At 42.3% G+C, this 17,490-nt stretch overlaps 1 protein-coding gene across 1 annotated transcript in view; it reads left to right on the top strand.

The window, feature by feature from the left end:
- Nucleotides 1-22: 22 nt before the first annotated feature.
- The window catches only part of KDM3B (lysine demethylase 3B), a 130,517-nt gene continuing 113,049 nt past the window's right edge, over nt 23-17,490 (top strand). Inside the window, exon 1 of the mRNA XM_075131180.1 lies at nt 23-319. Coding sequence (XP_074987281.1) covers nt 149-319 — 171 coding nt within the window. The 5' untranslated portion in view covers nt 23-148. The remainder of the gene's footprint in view (nt 320-17,490) is intronic.

The raw sequence follows: 17,490 nt of genomic DNA, 5'->3' as shown, positions 1-17,490 counted from the left end.
GGGGGTTTAGTGCCAGCGCGGTGTATGCCGGGATCGGGGCGGGCGGTGTTCGGACTCAGAGGCCCAGCGCGGGGCGGCCGCTCGCTTGGTGTCTTGGGACGGCGGCGGCGACCGTTGGGGCGGCTCCGGAGGCTCCTATCCGGCGGGGATGGCGGATGCGGCGGCTTCCCCGGTGGGGAAGCGGCTCCTGCTGCTCCTGGCGTCCAGTCCGGGTGAGGGTGAAGCGGTGGGGCTGGAGCCGGGGCCTGCTCTGCCCTCTCGGGCTTGGCGGAGCGGCACCGTGCGGGCCATGAGCGGAGCGGTGCCCCAGGACCTGGCGGTGAGACCCGGCGGGGGAAGCTTTGGGGAAGCCCGGGGCCTACACGGGGGGCTTAAGCGAGCGGGGCGGCGACGGCAGGGGGGGCCCGGCGAGGCCTGGCCTCGTCTCCTCCCCCCGGGCCCATGCGGTGCGCGGGGGGGGGGGCGGATCAGTCGTGGCGTTTTGTCCCCTTCCCCTTGTGGGCTGGGGCCGTTCTTCCCGCGGCGCTGGGTGATGCCTCAGGTTGTTCAAACTACCCCGCCTCCCCCATGTTGCTTCGTACTCCTGCCTCGATAACGGCCCGGGGTGTTTAGCGGAGCGCCTTGTTAGGGGCATTTTGCGCCTACCCCGTCCAGTGTTGCTGGGAGCGTTGGGCGTGTTTCGTGTATCATCCTCTCTTAGTTTGTTTGCAGCCTATGTTTCACTTTCACTGTAGTTAGGCGCTAGCTCAGTTCTGCAGGATTTGGGTCTGCCAGAAATAGCTGGGAAGGTTTAACCCAAACTCTTTCTGTGTGGATTAGATCAGCAAGTTTTTTTTTTTAGGTCAGCCTTTCTTTGTGGTTTTATACAATGAGGCTCTGCAGAGCTGAGAGGAATTTCATTGCTGCTACTGTTTTCCAAAGATCATATGTAGCGTTAAATGTTACTTAGCATCTTGACTTTGAAATACAATCTGGCCACTTGAAAATAGTGTATTGTGCACCCACACTGCATTGACTTAAGATACCTGCACTGAAGTTCCCCACTCACTCCGTACAGATACATCTGTAGGCTTGAGGAGCCTGACCACAGTGGGATGGGGGTGGCTGAATATAGGAGTGATTCCAATGGTTGTGCCATCTCATTTGGGTAAACGCATCTGTTGGGGGGAGGAGTTTGGCTAATAAGGTACCTGTAAAATCTACAACTGCAATATTTGTGAGAAGTAAATTCTAAAATAGAAATGAGAGGTTTCTGATTAGCTGCTAGGGTGGGGGTCTATGGATTTAGGCATTGCAATACTGAACATCGAGGTACCTAGAAAATCACAGGAACAACACCATGATCCACAAAATTGAGTTACAGGTTTCAGAGTGGTAGCCGTGTTAGTCTGTATCAGCAAAAATAATGAGGAGTACTTGTGGCACCTTAAAGACTAACAAATTTATTTGGGCATAAGTTGTTTTAGCCCACGAAAGCTTATGCCCAAATAAATTTGTTAGTCTCTAAGGTGCCACAAGTACTCCTCATTTGAATTAAGCTCTTAAGCATTCTGTACAATTTATGGGTAGAGCTAGATGTCCAAGAACCCAATCCATGAAAACTAGCAGGCCAGGCAGGGAGCCACCTAAGCTAGCCAATTGAAGGTGCCAAGGAGCAGGATATGTGCTAAGCCTTTCTCACCCCTCAGAGATAGGTACCTAAGTCCAGGTTGCAGGAAGGCACCTAGCTATTCTTTCTGATCCATGAATGGGCAGGAACCTGCCACATGGAGTCAAGTGTGTTAGGCGCTTAATGCTTTTCTTGCAGGAATGAGTTAAGCACCTGCCTTTCTCCACACACAGGGAGGGAGCTGGTGGTGCCCACTATATAACTTTTACCCCAGTGGTTAGAGAACATGTCTGGGATGTGGGAGACCCAAGTTCAATTCTTCCCCCCTCTGCCAGAGGGGAAGAAGTGATTTGAACAGGGGTTTCTCTTCTTCCCCTCTGGCATAGAAGGAGGGAATTAAACCTGGGTGCCCTAGGCAAGTGCTCTAATGACTGAGCTGAAAGTATTAAGGTGAGCAACTTCTACTACCATTATCACTTCCTCTGGGTGGCTTTTGAATGGGACCCAATTTGTTAGGCGTGCTTCGAGTTTGCCTATCAGATCGGGCCCTGTGTGCAAGTTAGGCAGCCAAACACCTGTCTTCCTTTGATTCATGATTTGCTCTGGGACTTAGGTGGGAGGTAGGTGTCCTGATGCCTAGAGTGAGGCAGCATCGTGCATGCTCGGAGGCAGAAACTTAGCCATTGAGAGAACTTTTACCCTGAAATCTTAGTCATTGAGTCAGTTTAAGTGCTTACGAGATTTGAGTTTTGTGGATTGCAGTGGAGCCAAAACTGGGACTTAAGTGCCTAAATACCTTTGTGGGTTGCACCCCTAGTGTCTGGGTGCATAAAACCTTGTTAAACACATGATGGCTGTTTTTGCTAGAAAGGTATTCAGGTTTGTTTATTAGCATAGACAGCATGTAGTAGATTCCTGTCATTTGGAAGCTTTAGACCTAATCTGGGGAAACAGAATTGTTTCTAATTCTGCAATACCGGAGACTTATTCTGCTTTCAGCTTGAGGAATTCATAAACCATGCAATACCTTTATGTACTTTCTTTTTTGTTATTTTCTTCTGAAGTTCAGTCTAACAGAGTTGAGTGAATTTGTAGACACACTTCTCCCAAAAGGCATCTCTAATGTTTGCATTAGATTAGATTAGATTTGACCAATTTTTGTCCACAGGTACTGAGAGCACATTGGTACATTGAGCCTTTGGTAACTCAGCCCATAAGGTGAAAAATCAAACCAAAATATGGGGACAAGTATCTTTGCCTTCAGTGCTCTATATCATAGCACTTATGTACATCCAACTTGTTTTCCCTTTATTTTTCTTCTTGCTCCCTCCCCATTGCCAGTGATGTCAGGCTTGATAACCCTTTACTCTCCTCTCATAAGTATTTATCTTCTTCCAAGCTGTCTGTGGAACATCCTTCTTGAACCTGTTAAAGCTACCTCCCTTGCCATAGTCTTTGGTGGCAGGGAATTTCTTCTGTCATATCACCTATAAAAAGCGTGAGGGATGATAATATACATCTAGGAACAAAGAATGTAGCCCATACTTGCATTCCGGGGGCTCTGTTCTAGGAAGCTGAGATTCTGGAAAAGATTTGAGGGTCATCGTGGATAATCAATCCATTTGCCCACACCATTATACTGGGACTTCATTTTCATCTGATGTTGGCCCTAGGGTGCATAAATAGTGGAATCTCAAATAGGAGTACAGAGGTTATTTTAACTCTGCATTTGCTACTGGTGTAACCACTATTGTAATACTGTGTGCAGATCTGGTGCCCACAATTCAAGAAGGATGTTGATAAATTGGTGAGGGTTCAGTGGAGAGCCACAAGAATGATTAGAGAATTAGAAAAGATATCTTACAGTGATAAACTCAAGGAACTCAATCTATTTAGATTAACAAAGGTTGAGGGGTGACTTGATTATAGTCTATAAGTACTTAACTAGAGAACACCTATTTAATAATGACAGGTTTCAGAGTAGCAGCCGTGTTAGTCTGTATTCGCAAAAAGAAAAGGAGTATTTGTGGCTCCTTAGAGACTAACCAATTCTCTGCTCCTTGAAGTCTTTAAACCACGATTTGAGGACTTCAGTAGCTCAGACATAGGTGAGAGGTTTTTCGCAGGAGTGGTGGGTGAAATTCTGTGGCCTGCGTTGTGCAGGGGGTCGGACTAGATGATCATAATGGTCCCTTCTGACCTAAATATCTATGAATCTATAACGCAAATGCTGAAGACTTGATTTTAAGTGAGGTTCTGGGCTGCGTGAGCACTGTGTCCAATATGTTAATATACAAGTTCTTTGACTGTTTCAAGTTGCTTTAATTGTAAACTCGCTCTTAAGGAAAGATTGCTATAGCGCATTATCTGCTCTACAGGCACATCTCCCAAAAGCAGAAACCCAGCCTTTGCTGGGAATACTTTTTAAGAGGGGAAGAGTTTCAGGGCTGTTTCCTCTGACCAATTTCTGGAAGTATAGTTTTGTTACTGTATCTGTCGTTCTTCAGAGTTTTTGGAGGACTGAGATTCTAACAGCTTTTTTTTTTTCTTCTGGTGGGGAGGATGTGACCTCTTTAAGTGATGCTGCTCTCAGCTCATCCCATCTGTAATTTTATACAGGTTTTATACAATATTGCACCCCTATTTTAACATCATCTTGGTGCAAGGTTTTCCCATTGAGCTTTGTGAATCTCAGAATCACTACATGGGGGAAGATTTTCACCAAGTAGCCTGGTTAGTTACTGCTATCATAGTGCAGCACCTGGTGGTGTCAGTGTGTAGCACTTGTTTGATTTTTGTTTTGTTGGGCAACCTGCTTCCCTGCCTGCTAGCAGTCTGGGGAGTAGGAACTTTTGTGAAATTGTTGCCCATGGTATCCGCCTGCTCAAGAGCGCTGTAAGTGTTGCAGCTCTCATCCTGTTTCCCTCCATCGCTGAATCTTATATCATTGCTTTCTCACTACCGCTTACATATTCCAGAGCCGAGGATAGCAGCACAATAGGAACTGCCACTACTAGGGACACTGTAATGGTTGGGTTGTCTACTGTGATCCTTGGTTGCACATTGTTCTTGAGAAAAGGTTCCATCAAGCTCTGTTTTGGAGTTTGGGTTCTCTTGCCTGGGGCTTTGGTGACACAAGAATGAAGCCTGGTCGCACAACCACATAATATTTTGTAGACACACTAATTTATTATACACACTTACAGTTTAAACTCCCTTTCCGTTATAAAGCTAGCTTTTCCCCCTGTACTCTGACCTTGCTAAAGTTTAACCATTTTTCCTGAAAACTTGTTTGCAGGGTCTCTCTCAAGGATAGAATTTTTCTGTGACGTTTGAGGGAAATTGGACTAGGTGTTTCAGAGATTAAATAGTCCAGGGCATCGAAAGGGCTAGTGCTAAGGGTGCTTAATGATATCTGGCTGTAAGCAACAGCAATACATAATAAAAGTTTCTCCAAGTCAATCTATGCCTCTGCTGAGATTGTTTAACTCAAATTTAACAGTCCATCAACACTGAAAATGTCCACACCAGCTCTCCCACATTAAAATTCATAATGACCATCAGCATTACAGGTATTCTTAAAAATAAAAAATCCAAGGCATGCTTTTTCAGCGTGTGGGCCACATCTTAATAACAAGATTGTCTTATGGACATCTTTCTTCTCAGTGGCTGGAACAACATGGGACGCCAATGCCCAAACGTTACGCTCTTCTACTTCAGCACTCTGTTATTCTGTGGTGGAATATTGCCCTCCAGAATGGTCTCACTCGTCTTGCACAAAAATGATCGACATACAGCTTAATTCCACCATGCGTATTATTTCAGGCACACTTAAATATACTCCTCTACCATGGTTACTGGTTCTCTGCAATATTGCTCTGCCCAGTGCTTGCAGAGAGGAAAGCGTAGCTAAGCTCGTAACAAAATTGTGTGATGTGCCCTATCTACCGTTAAAGACTTGTTTAATCCACCACGTTGTCATCTGTCCTCACGTTGCCTATTGTGGATAAGTTTACTGGGTGAGGGATTTACAATAGAGGGCACGTGGCGAGCTTCAGAATCTGCAGAGAAAGTGACGAATAACTACCTTGTCTCAGACCCCACTTGGTGTCAACCTGGGTTTGATTTACTGCAAATATAATGAAAAGGAGTACTTGTGGCACCTTAGAGATTAACCAATTTATTTGAGCATGAGCTTTCGTGAGCTACAGCTCACTTCATCGGATGCAATGAATCGGTTGCAATCGGATCCGATGAAGTGAGCTGTAGCTCACAAAAGCTCATGCTCAAATAAATTGGTTAGTCTCTAAGGTGCCACAAGTACTCCTTTTCTTTTTGCGAATACAGACTAACACGGCTGTTACTCTGAAACCTGCAAATATAATGGAGCCTTTTTAACCGATTTCGTACCGAACATGGAATTTGTGCTGAAGCAGAATTTCAGTGGCATTTTAAAGTTAGTCCACTATGTCAATGTGGGCAGCCACAAACTGTGACACATTGTTGCAGAGTGCAAAATGACTCAGCCTCCTGGAGGTCTTTGTTGCTTAACTGGATTGCATACACCAAATATTTATAGTGATCATGAAATCATCATGGTGGCAACTACAGAAATTAACATGAAAAATTAACATCAGAAAAGTATTTAATGTATTGCTGTGGAGTGAGCATAATCCTCACCCTTCATTTAAGATAATGGTAAGAAGCCATTAAGTTCCTTTATGGAACCAAAAAGCTGAAATAATAGCAAGCCTCTTCCCAAAACAAAAACACATGCAAGGCAAGAGTGGATTTGATTTAAATCACTAGTCAGGAAGATTCAATTTAGTCAGGGATTTCTGCATAAAAGTGCGTTCTTGGTTGTTATAACCTTAATACATATTCTTCACAACTCAGAGATAGATGTAGGTGTCATTTTTAGAAGGCACACACTATACATTTTTAAGTGATTTATTTTGGAAACTTTTCAGATTAGTTTTACATCTGTATCAGAAAATGTATGATTGTTTGGTTATTTCATTTACCAAAGGTAATTGAAGCAGATAGTTCACATCCCAATGACTTCATAAATATCTCCAATTCAATGGGTTAATCAATGAATATTTGGAGGATTTTCTTGCCATGCTGTATTAGGAGGAAAACATCACCAGACAGACATTTAAATTGTTTTATTTAACTAAAACAACAACGTTCCGTATTAAGGAATTCTTCTTCAACATCAAACGTATAATATTTTAACAAAACAAGCATGAATTTTTGAATTTAGTTACATTCAAGTTTTCTAAAAATTTTTTGTTTTTTGTTAAAATTGTTTTAACTAAAATAGTTAAATGAAATATTAAAAAAAAAAATTAAATCCACTTTGTCAGCTAGGTCAACATGAGAAACTTAATATTGGCTTCTGCAGTTAACTCAGTTGTCTTCACCTTCATTTTCCTGTTTGTTCATAATCTGGAAAAGAAAAACAAGCTTTCTTGCTTTTCAGGTCCCAAATGATTTCTCAATTTGGAATGAATTAGTCCAAAGGAAGAAAATATTCTTTCTACACCGGCAGAAGAAGCTATTGCTGTTTAAAAGTGAGATGATTACTTCAACAGTCTCTGAATCCAAGTGTTTAAGTGACTTCCACCAGTTCACTGGTGTGACTTTCTTTAAAACCTCTTCAGCAAACATATATATTTTTTTGAATGGTTCATCCTTAGCTCTGAAGCTTATTATAGTTGGCATTATGGAGGGATGATTGCTGGATGTCCATGTCGTAGCCAACTCCTCCTCTTCAGCAGTTAAGGTTTGACCCTGATACTGAGTATTGAGAATATTTGCAAGAAAATGAGCTGGAGATAGTGCTTGTCCCATTAGGTGTTTTATTGCTGATGCTCCTGAAATTTGGAAGGAACGGAGCAAGATCTTAAAAAGAGAAATATGCAATGACAGTTAAATTACAAGCATTAAAGAAATGATTTCCCTGTATTTTGTTCAAGGCTACAGAAATAGGCTTCAGGGTACTCAGCGTGTGTTCAACATTTCTCTTAAGCCCATTGTTGAGAACTTTGTCTGTGACTGTGTCATCTATTTTTTCACGATTTTGTTCACAAACTGCCATCAAATTGATCAGTTCTTGATATAGTGCTCAAAACAGTCTACTGCTGAGTTCCATCGCACATCTTGTGGGGGAGTTATCTTGGTTCCTCCCACTTTTTTCAGAGCAGCTGCTGCAAAGTGGTTGATACGGAAGTATTTTGCAATTTCAACATTAGCCTTTATTTCTGGAACACTGAAGTCTTTGGCTAGGAGGTACAGCAAATGAGCACTGCAACTGTATGTTATTAGCTTGGGACTCTTCTAAATTTCTTCTCATCTTGGATATATTTACAGCATTGTCTGTGACCAAGCTGCGTACTAGACATTTTGAATTTTTTTCAGTTTGTTATAGCTTTTACTGCTGCTTCTTGTAGGTATTCTGCTGTGTGTACATTTTCTAACATTTCAGTTGTTTCTGTAAGGAAGACATTTCCTTCTGTTGTCACACAAGCGCACACAACAGGATCATTGTGGACATTGTTCCACCCATCAAGACTCAGGTTAACAATTTCACCGTCTTGACCTTTTGCACACTGCTCAATTTCTTTCATACGCTTTATCCAGCAATTTGCCTGTGACATCTGCTCTGTTGGGTGGACTGTATCCTGGTCTTAATGACTGAACCATTTTAAGGAAGTGTGGGTTCGCAATCTTATGGAAAGGAGAATTTGTTGCATGAACAAACTGGGCAATTTTTTCATCAATTACCTCTTTGTAATCTGCTGGTTCTTATCACAAACTTACCTTTGGTTGTTTCTGGATGATGGAGGTTTTTTTCCCCCCCTTTTTGCTACAGGTGATATACCGTGGCTATGTGACATACATGATGTGAATGAAAACTATCATTGGCAGATAACTCTGGAACTATAGAAAATGATAGTGATCTTGAAGGTGGATAGTCTTTAGAATCCTGTATGTTGAGGATGGATTCTCTTAAGCAAAATAAGTGAATGCAGTTATTTAATTATTACCAGCATACTGCTCACTTAGTATTACTCATTGCATTCACTGACACTCAGTACTACTTTAAAGGTGAAATTGTAAAAGGCAGATCTGCCTATTTCAGCTATTTATTTTTTATCACAACTACATCTAAAATGATGGTACCATAGAGTAACAACTATATTTTTGCTCAAACATGAGAATTCAAGAATAGTTCAGAAGGAAGACCTTAAGTCCTTAAGAAAAAAGTATGAAATAAAAGTTTACCAACGTGAAGATCCTGCATGTTCAGACATGTTCCTTTCATCATCTTCAACGCAGCTTCCTCTTGAGTGGTAACTGCTAATTTACAGACAATCATAGGAGCTATAATTGGGATTACTTTGCATTTATCAGCCTTGAATTTCATCTGCCATTTTATTGCCCAGTCACCCTAGTTTTGTGAGATCCCTTTGTAACTAACAATCTGCTTTACTTAACTTAGACACTCCACCTGAATTGGCAGAGGACCTATGGAGGTTTGTGCACCAAAAGAGGTCACCACCTGTAGTGAAGAAGGACGCTGATCACCGTGAGCTCCCAAGTATAGCTCTGTCAAATGTATGATGGGAAAAGGGATTTTAATCTAGTTTGTAACATTTTTGAACAATAAACAAAAGCGATAAATCTGGTTTGTAAAACAAGAAAAATTTGCAATAATGCAAAAATTAAGGGAGGCTGGTAATGTTAGAAACATAAGGCTAGCCAGGAGAGAGTATCACAACTTCCTAGTGAAACCTCCCAGTTTGGGACAGGAGGAACACTAAGTTGAAGGAGCAAAGCTTGGAAATACAGGGATCCACCCCACAATTTTTGGTTAGGTCTGACTGGTTAAACTATAACGGGGTTTTGGCTATTGAGTGTGTAATAGGATCTGTGAGAGTAGAGGATAATGGTTCAAACATAAGTTATTAGACCATACATGCTAACAAGGCTAGCAAATTGGGGATCCAAAACTGAATCCCTAATTGGTCTCAAATGGAAACAGTGACTGAGGAATGTGCACCTGTGGGGAAAATGGACCACTGGAATTCAGGCAAGTCTTGATAGCAGATCTAATAGTGGATGAGTGTGTTTGGATTTCATCATGGCTAATTATAATAAATACCTGGAAAGGTGTATTACAATTTCAGTCTGTGGAATTTCCTTAAAAGTTGTAGTCTAGATGAAAAAAACTGGTTTGCAAAAAAATTGCTTTGCAAGGAACAAGTGATCCTGCCTTCAGGAGCAGAAACCAGAACGGCAGCTACATGCTGTAGTAGCTTTCCAGCAAAGGAAAGATAGGGAGTGGTCGAAATCTGTTTTTGAGATCCAGGATGCTATATGCTTAAATGAGCAGCAACAGAACAGCCTAAGAGACTTTCTGGTTTGGAATTGGGAGTTCTTCTTCTGATCCAACAAAGATGTAGGTTGTACTGCACTATCCAACAGAAGATTGATTTCCTCCAGTATCGGTTTATTTAACAGCCACCTCATAGTTTATCAGTAGCAAAGAAGGAAGAGGCCTTATAGGCCATTGATGAAATGTTCAGTTATATGCCTTCCTGATACCTTGAACCAGTCCTTGGATTTCATCCACAGTTGTGATTAAGAAAAATGTAGCACCAGATTTTGTGTGAACTACTGAAAACTAAATGAAGTGACTTTAAAGGACTCGTATCCATTACCATGAATGGATGATGCCCTGGATGCTGTAGCAGGTTTCTGGTTTTCCATACTGGGTTTTAGAAAAGGATATTGGCAAGTAACTCAACTTGCTAGGGAAAAGGCTGCTTTCACAGAAGGACAAGGCATCTAGCAATTTAAAGTGGTGGCTTCTGGCTTGTACAATGCCACTGTCACATTTGAGAGAATAGTAGAAAGGGTATTACATGGCATGCCTCTTCATGCCCTGTTTATTTTATGTAGATGAGATCCTGGTGCATGCTAAAACTTTTGAATGAGAAGTGATACCTTTACAATGCTATGAATTACACCTGATAGGACACGCACGCAAATGCTACAAATTACACCTGGTAGGACACACACAGTTCGAATCTAGGCTGAGGCACATAAACAAAGTCCACAACTGCAGAGTTCCCAAAAACCACCAAGTTTATTATGCTCGAGTGTGGTGCCCCCCCTGCTAGCCAGGAGGGGACCCCGAATACAGATTATACAAAGGTTATATACCTCTTAGCAAAGCATGTTGCCCTTGTGCATCGGAAACCTTAGCCAATAAACAAACCCTTTTTCTTATCTACCACCTATCCCTGCTTGGTGCATTCTTCGTGCTAAACTAGTATGTTAATTACACAGCATGGTCCTAAAGCGATGCATCAGTAACTTTTATTATCAGGATGGGAGGCCTCACATCAAATGCCAGGAGACAGGGAGTTTAGGGACTGACAAAGAACAGATACCGGGAGTCAAGGCAGGCTGGAGAATTTTCACAGGAATGCAGTATCTAAGTATCTCCTCCTGGTGCATGCTGTGCTTGCTTTTAGACAATGGTGGGCCCCAAACCAAAATGGAGTCACATGTGCTAACTTTTCCTTAACAACAAATAGTCTTTCTGAAACTGAACCTAAAGAAAGGAGTTGTTTCAAAGATTGATTCTGTGCCCAAAGTAACTTCAGTGAGCAGGGGAATTTCCAATGACAACCAAAAAAAATTGGGGCTGCATAGAACTGGCCAACTCTCCAGACACTCTCAGATACATAAAATTTTGTAGGGCTTCGTTCCTGTGGAAGAACGTGGATTTGCCAATATTGCACGATTGTTGAATAGGTTGTGTGAAAAAGGGGAAACCATTTCAGTGGTCAGCAGTGTGTAATTTAGCATTTTCAGAATTCAAAAAGGCTCCTGTGATTGCTCTTGTTTTAGCCTACCCTTGTTTCAAAATGTCTCTTCATATTGGATATAGATGCTAGTGCTTATGGATTGGTGACAGTATTGACACAAGAACTCAAAGGACTTGGGGTGGCTGGAAGGAAATCAGGAAGCAGAAAATTCCAAAGAGATTTGGACGGGAGGAAAACCTTTTTGGATTGGTGATGGGGAAAATATCCTGACATTTACTCTGTAAACATGTGAATAGTTAAGATTGCATCATTTGTAATTTGTTAAATTAATTTTTCTGTCTGGGATGGATTGTTTAGAGTTGTCACCATTTTAGGCTCTGTTGTGATGATGGGCAAAGTTGAGAACCAGGGTGTTATGGATTGGACATAACCACTACCCTTAAATTAAGGGAAGTGGATGTCTGAGCTGCAGCTGCTACAGTGGCATAGCTACAGTGCTATAGCTGTGCTTTTGTAATGCCATAGTGTAGATGCTTCCTATGTCGACAGGTTTTTCTATTGATATAGGTAATCCATCTCTCTTGAGAAGGCAGTAGCTAAGTTGACAGAACACTCCTTCCATCAACCTAGCTAAATCTACACAAGGGTGGGGGGGTTAGGTTGATGGTGCTCAGGGTGCAAAATTTCTCACAGCCCTGAGTGATGTAGGTAGGTCAGTGGTTTTCAACCGTTTTTTTTATTTGTAGACCCCTAAAAAATTTCAAATGGAGGTGCAGATCCCTTTGGAAATCTTAGACAGTTTGCGGATCCTCAGGGTTCCATGGATCACAGATTGAAAACAACTGTTCTATGGTAATGACAACATATCGCGGACCCCTTAGACATAGACTGTGGACCCCCAGGGGTTTGCGGACCACAGGTTGTAAACCACTGAGCTAGGCTGACTTAAGCTTTAGGTGTAGATCAGGCCCAAGATAGAGAAGCTTAATAGCCTCTTACATGGAATTAGAAAGCTGAAACAATACAAGCCTCCACCCAAAACACAGGCAAATGTCACTGTCCAAAACACAGGCATATGTGAGTAGAGGGGTTTCACTGGCTATTGTTTGAGTAGAGGTGCGTATGAAAGACAGAAAATATGACAAACAGGCATAGAGCTGGGAGCAGTAAAAGCCAAGGATGCACTCAGAACAAACACTGGGAATATGATGCTGAGACACGTTTTGGTTTAAATGGTGACTGAAAAAAGGTCTTGGAACTGTGAGCAAAGACACTCTTGTTTGATTTTTGCTGTGTTCAAGGAAACAGGACCTGATAAATAATCAGAATTGCATCAGAGAAACACCTGACTCTATCCCCCAGTTTCTGCCCTTGACTGGAATAAACTGCAAGACCCTGAATTTTTGGCTAACAGCTCGGGTACAGTGGGATTACAAGTGTTTTTTTTAATGTACTTGAGCAGGCAGAAAAAAGGAGAGTCGGTACTTGTGTCCAATTATTTTGCTGTATACCACTACCAAGCATTGCTTAGTGGCCAATCAGTGAGTGGCACATGGACCAGTATTTGGGAACTGTTAAGTTAAGGGAATTCTCAAGGAAAAAATTTCATTAATGTAGGGTGTCCTGGAAGGTGGGTATGGAGAGCTACTTTCCTCTTTTTCAAATTATTAACTTTTTGCTTTTGAATAGTACTTTGTGTATAGACAGTTTCACTGTTGTATAGTCATTCTGGTTGTGCAGGTCTTTCGACAGCAGCGGGTGAATATTTTTCTTAATGCAAAAATATATAAATTACAAAAAAAAAAAAATTGTATAACCATAGACATTTCAGAAGGAGAACTCTGTGGAGGAAGGAAACTTAACATGAATTTAAACTGACTAAATTTAAAGTTGGCAGTGACCCCTTAATGTTGTAAATATAAATTTACCTATTCCTATTTTTTTTTTTTAAGAGGGAAAAGAGAGATTTTAGAAAAGTCGTCCCCCTCACCCCCCAACTTCAGCTTGGAAATGGCTGTTAAAGCAACCATAGTAATAGAAAATAATGGAAATACCTAATTATGGTTACCCCCAGACCATAACAATTTGCCTTTGCATTTCTACCTTCAGAACAACTGAAAACCTGGAGGAAAAACTGCATTTTTAAAGGTATACACTGTCACCAGAAAGAGGTTTTTGTCTTCTCCCAAAAATGACCATGTTTGTAACAATGCCACAAAAGGCATACAGGGTTTCAAAGCTCAGTGTTTTCATATTGTGAAATTTATCATAGATGTGCATCTACTAAATCTGCTACTGCAAACAGTTTAAGGGTTGGATCCAAAATTAGGTAGCTGACACGCAAGGATTCAAACAGAGTAGTTTCGTTATGGAGAACTGGCAGACATTGCCTGTATGCGTATGGTGTGTGTGTGTGTGTGCGCATATATATATATAAATGGGTTTTTTGCCTGCATGGTCAAACATGTAAACAGAGAAAGACATCAGTTCTATCCTTTACTGTTTTATGTGTGGGACTCAAATAAAAAGGAAGGTGGCCATACACAGCAGAGTGGGGAAATACTTAAACAAATTTATAAACTTTATTAACACTAAGAGATAAAAGGTGGTTCTCTTTTGTCACAGGAAAACATTTAAATAACAGTAAATAGGGACACCACTGTATAAACCACTAACAAAACTGCAGAAGTAAAATTATTAGAAAAATATTGATGTAATATATTGTGCTAAACATAGCTATTTTGTAAAAATAACTTGTGCATAATGAACACTACCCACGGGTTATTTCCTTTGGCCTTGTCCCCTTCCTCCCCTCCTCAGATGGAGATGGATACTGGTTGTAAATGTCTCTTGAGGAAATGCAGGTACATGTCCTCTGAGGGGTTTCAGGGTCTGATAAAGACTGCTGTTTGTGGATTCCAGAAGCTCCAGTATTGTCCAGCTGGAGGGGTTTCTAGGGGAGGATGCACACACTCCACAGCAGCAGCTGGAGGCAGAGGAGTATGAGGAGGCAGGCGGGCACTGCATTCTGTCAGCCACCATCCTTTCTAATGGATTCATTAAGGAATGCTCCTGTTCTCTATTATGTCTTTCCTCCTCCAAAAAATGGTCAAACAGTCTCTGCTCCTGGCCGAGGGCACTTTCCCTAAGAAAATCCCGATGTTCCTGGCTCTTCCTCCTCTATCCCAGCAGGTCAGGTCCTTTATAGAACATAAGAACGGCTATACTAGGTCAGACCAAAGGTCCATCTAGACCAGTATCCTGTCTTCCGACAGTGGCCAATGCCAGGTACCCCAAAGAGAATGAACAGGTAATCATCGTGATCCATTCCTTGTTGCCCATTCCCAGCTTCTGACAAACAGAGGCTAGGGACACTATCCCTGCTCATCCTGGCATTGATGGATCTATCCTCCATGAATTTATCTAGTTATTTTTTTGAACCCTGTTATAGTTTTGGCCTTCACAACATCCCCTGGCAAAGCGTTACACAGGTTGACTGTGTGTTGTGTGAAGAAATACTTCCTTTTGTTTTTTTTTAAACCTGCTACCTATTAATTTAATTTGGTGCCCCCTAGTTCTTGTGTTATGAGAAGAAGTAAATAACACTTCCTTATTTACTTTCTCCACACCAGTCATGATTTTATAGACCTCTATCATATCCCCTCTTAGTTGTCTCTTTTCCAAGCTGAAAAGGTCCAGTGTTGTTAATCTCTCCTCCTACGGAAGCCGTTCCATACCCCTAATCATTATAGCCCTTCTTATGTTCCTGGCTGTTCCCTCTCTGGGTTTCTGGTCCTGTCCTCATGCTAGTATGGTTTTGCTGTCAGGAGCCAAAGGTCCTGCCAATTCAGAGAATTATGTTTTCAGCCTTGGGAAATAGCTGAAAAATCTCCTAAATAGCATGAGTTTGCTGTAGAAGGCCACAATTTTGATAGTTTTGAGGATTCTATGAATGTAACTTGTCTCTACCTGGTTCTCAATCAACTTTTGCAGCCCATAAGCAAGCAGCAGAGACAAATAATGGTGAGCAACTTTTTACTGTTTTTAATCACTACGAATCATCTTATAGTATTAAAGGGTTTTACAAATTTTTAATAACTTCTGAAGGGCTTCTGGTGAAGTAGAGAAATTTCTTCTAGGGGCCATGTTAATACTTTCTATTTTGTTCCTTTAAAGGTTGGCCAGCATCTTGAACACTAGTTTTCAAAGTATCTGTAAGGCCCCATGGCTCTAGAACCCAGGCCTGTAGCGCTACCAGGCAGCTGACATCCAGGTTGCTACCTGGCGGCAGCTGTTTCTCCCCCCCCCCCCCCCCCCCCCCCCCCCCCCCCCCGCTCCAGGTGGTGTTTTCTGTTTGAGTCTCTGTGGGGACAGTGCATGAAGAAGGGGCTAAATATTGAGCTTTTTTTAAACTTTCCACTTAGAAGAATGTGCTCTTACTACAGTACCTTTAGTGAAGGTTATTTGAGTGCTGGTCCTTGTGTATTCCACCATGGGTAAGCACCTGAGACGGGAGATTACTAGGAAGTAGTGTCAGTTGGTCCATACCTGTGTAGTTGATTCCCTTGTGTTCCATATCAAGGGTGTAAAGGGCAGTGCACACTGATGCCTCTCTAGTACTTTCTTACCACTGCATGACTTGAGTCAGAATCCTCTGGTGTCTAGAACTGATCCTCTTCAACATTCTTTCCTGTAAATATTTAAAAACTTTATACCAGTAGTTCTAAAAACTTTTGTACTGGTGACTCCTTTCACATAGCAAGCCTCTGAGTGCGACACCCCCCCGCCCCAATTTAAAAACACTTTTTTATATATTTAACACCATTATAAATGCTGGATGCAAAGTGGGGTTTGGGGTGGAGGCTGACTGCTTACGACCCCCCATGTAATAACCTCGTGACCCCCTGCTTTATATTCTTAGTTAGAATCCTCACCTTGGAGAATCCTCCAGCCTCTTGGAGCGGGACTTGGATTTATGCCTCGGCTCCTGGGCTTTAAGAATTGTCTCCTGTCCCCCGCTCCTTTTCGGTCAGTGATGACCATTTTTCCTCAGAGAAGCTCATCTCCACTAAGTGAAATATGTTCTGCTTCTTTCCCATCTGAACGCATCAGATTGAAGAACTCTGGCTTTGAAGGCACCTAATGGAGTGTGCCATGAGGCCTCAGTCAGTTTCAGGCTGGGGAGACTCCCTTCTCTCCCCCTGGTAAATTGGCCTGAGACATTGAGGAGGGTGCCTCCTAACTCTGCCTGAATCAGGGATAGGTATCGCTAGGCATTCATAAACATCAGAGTAAGTCTCCTCCTAGATCTTCTAAGAGAAGGGATCCCTCCCCAATCCTGCCTACATTAGGTGAGTCTTTGTGCCCAGGACACAAGGACTTGGGTCCTCCTAAGTCTTCTGACTGTGATCAAAAGGCCCAAAAGAGCAAGGCTCCTTCAGCACTTCTCCTGGGTCATCACCACCAATCTCTGTACTGACTAAAACAAAGCACTGATAGCCAGAAGACTGTGAACTGTCTGTACTGACAATACACACGTGGTCAGAGGTTCTACTCCCACAGCCCAGAGGGACCCACCAACTACCTTTACACTGACTCTGGTAGTTGGGGGCAATGAAAATAAGCCATCTAAGGCTCGCATCCTACATCACACCAGAGCAGCGAGTTGGACTAGATGACCTCCTGAGGTCTCTTCCAACCCTAATCTTCTATGATTCATCCTTCCAGACCCACAATCTACCCTGTTGTTGGGACTGACCCTCACCAGGGAGATTGACACCTTAGAGGAAACTCATCGCCCATTCCATTTGCTAGCTACAGCTTCCCAATACCAGTACTGACTGCACTGCTGATAGAACTGGACCCATTCTTTTTATCTTTCGGACAGTCAGATATTTCAGTGGAATCTTCTTCCCCTTCCACTGAGAGAATTTATTCTGGGTAGAACATTGTGAACCACTTGCTTCCAGCCTTGTCCATCAAAGTGGTGACCTCCCCTGGTCGTGGGAAAGATTGTACCCAGTGCCTGAGGAACCA

This window comes from Caretta caretta, chromosome 8 (genome assembly GCF_965140235.1).
Source record: "Caretta caretta isolate rCarCar2 chromosome 8, rCarCar1.hap1, whole genome shotgun sequence".
NCBI classification, from domain to species: domain Eukaryota; kingdom Metazoa; phylum Chordata; order Testudines; family Cheloniidae; genus Caretta; species Caretta caretta.
The sequence above is the reverse complement of the archived record's forward strand: the minus strand, read 5'-3'. Positions and strand labels throughout refer to the sequence as shown.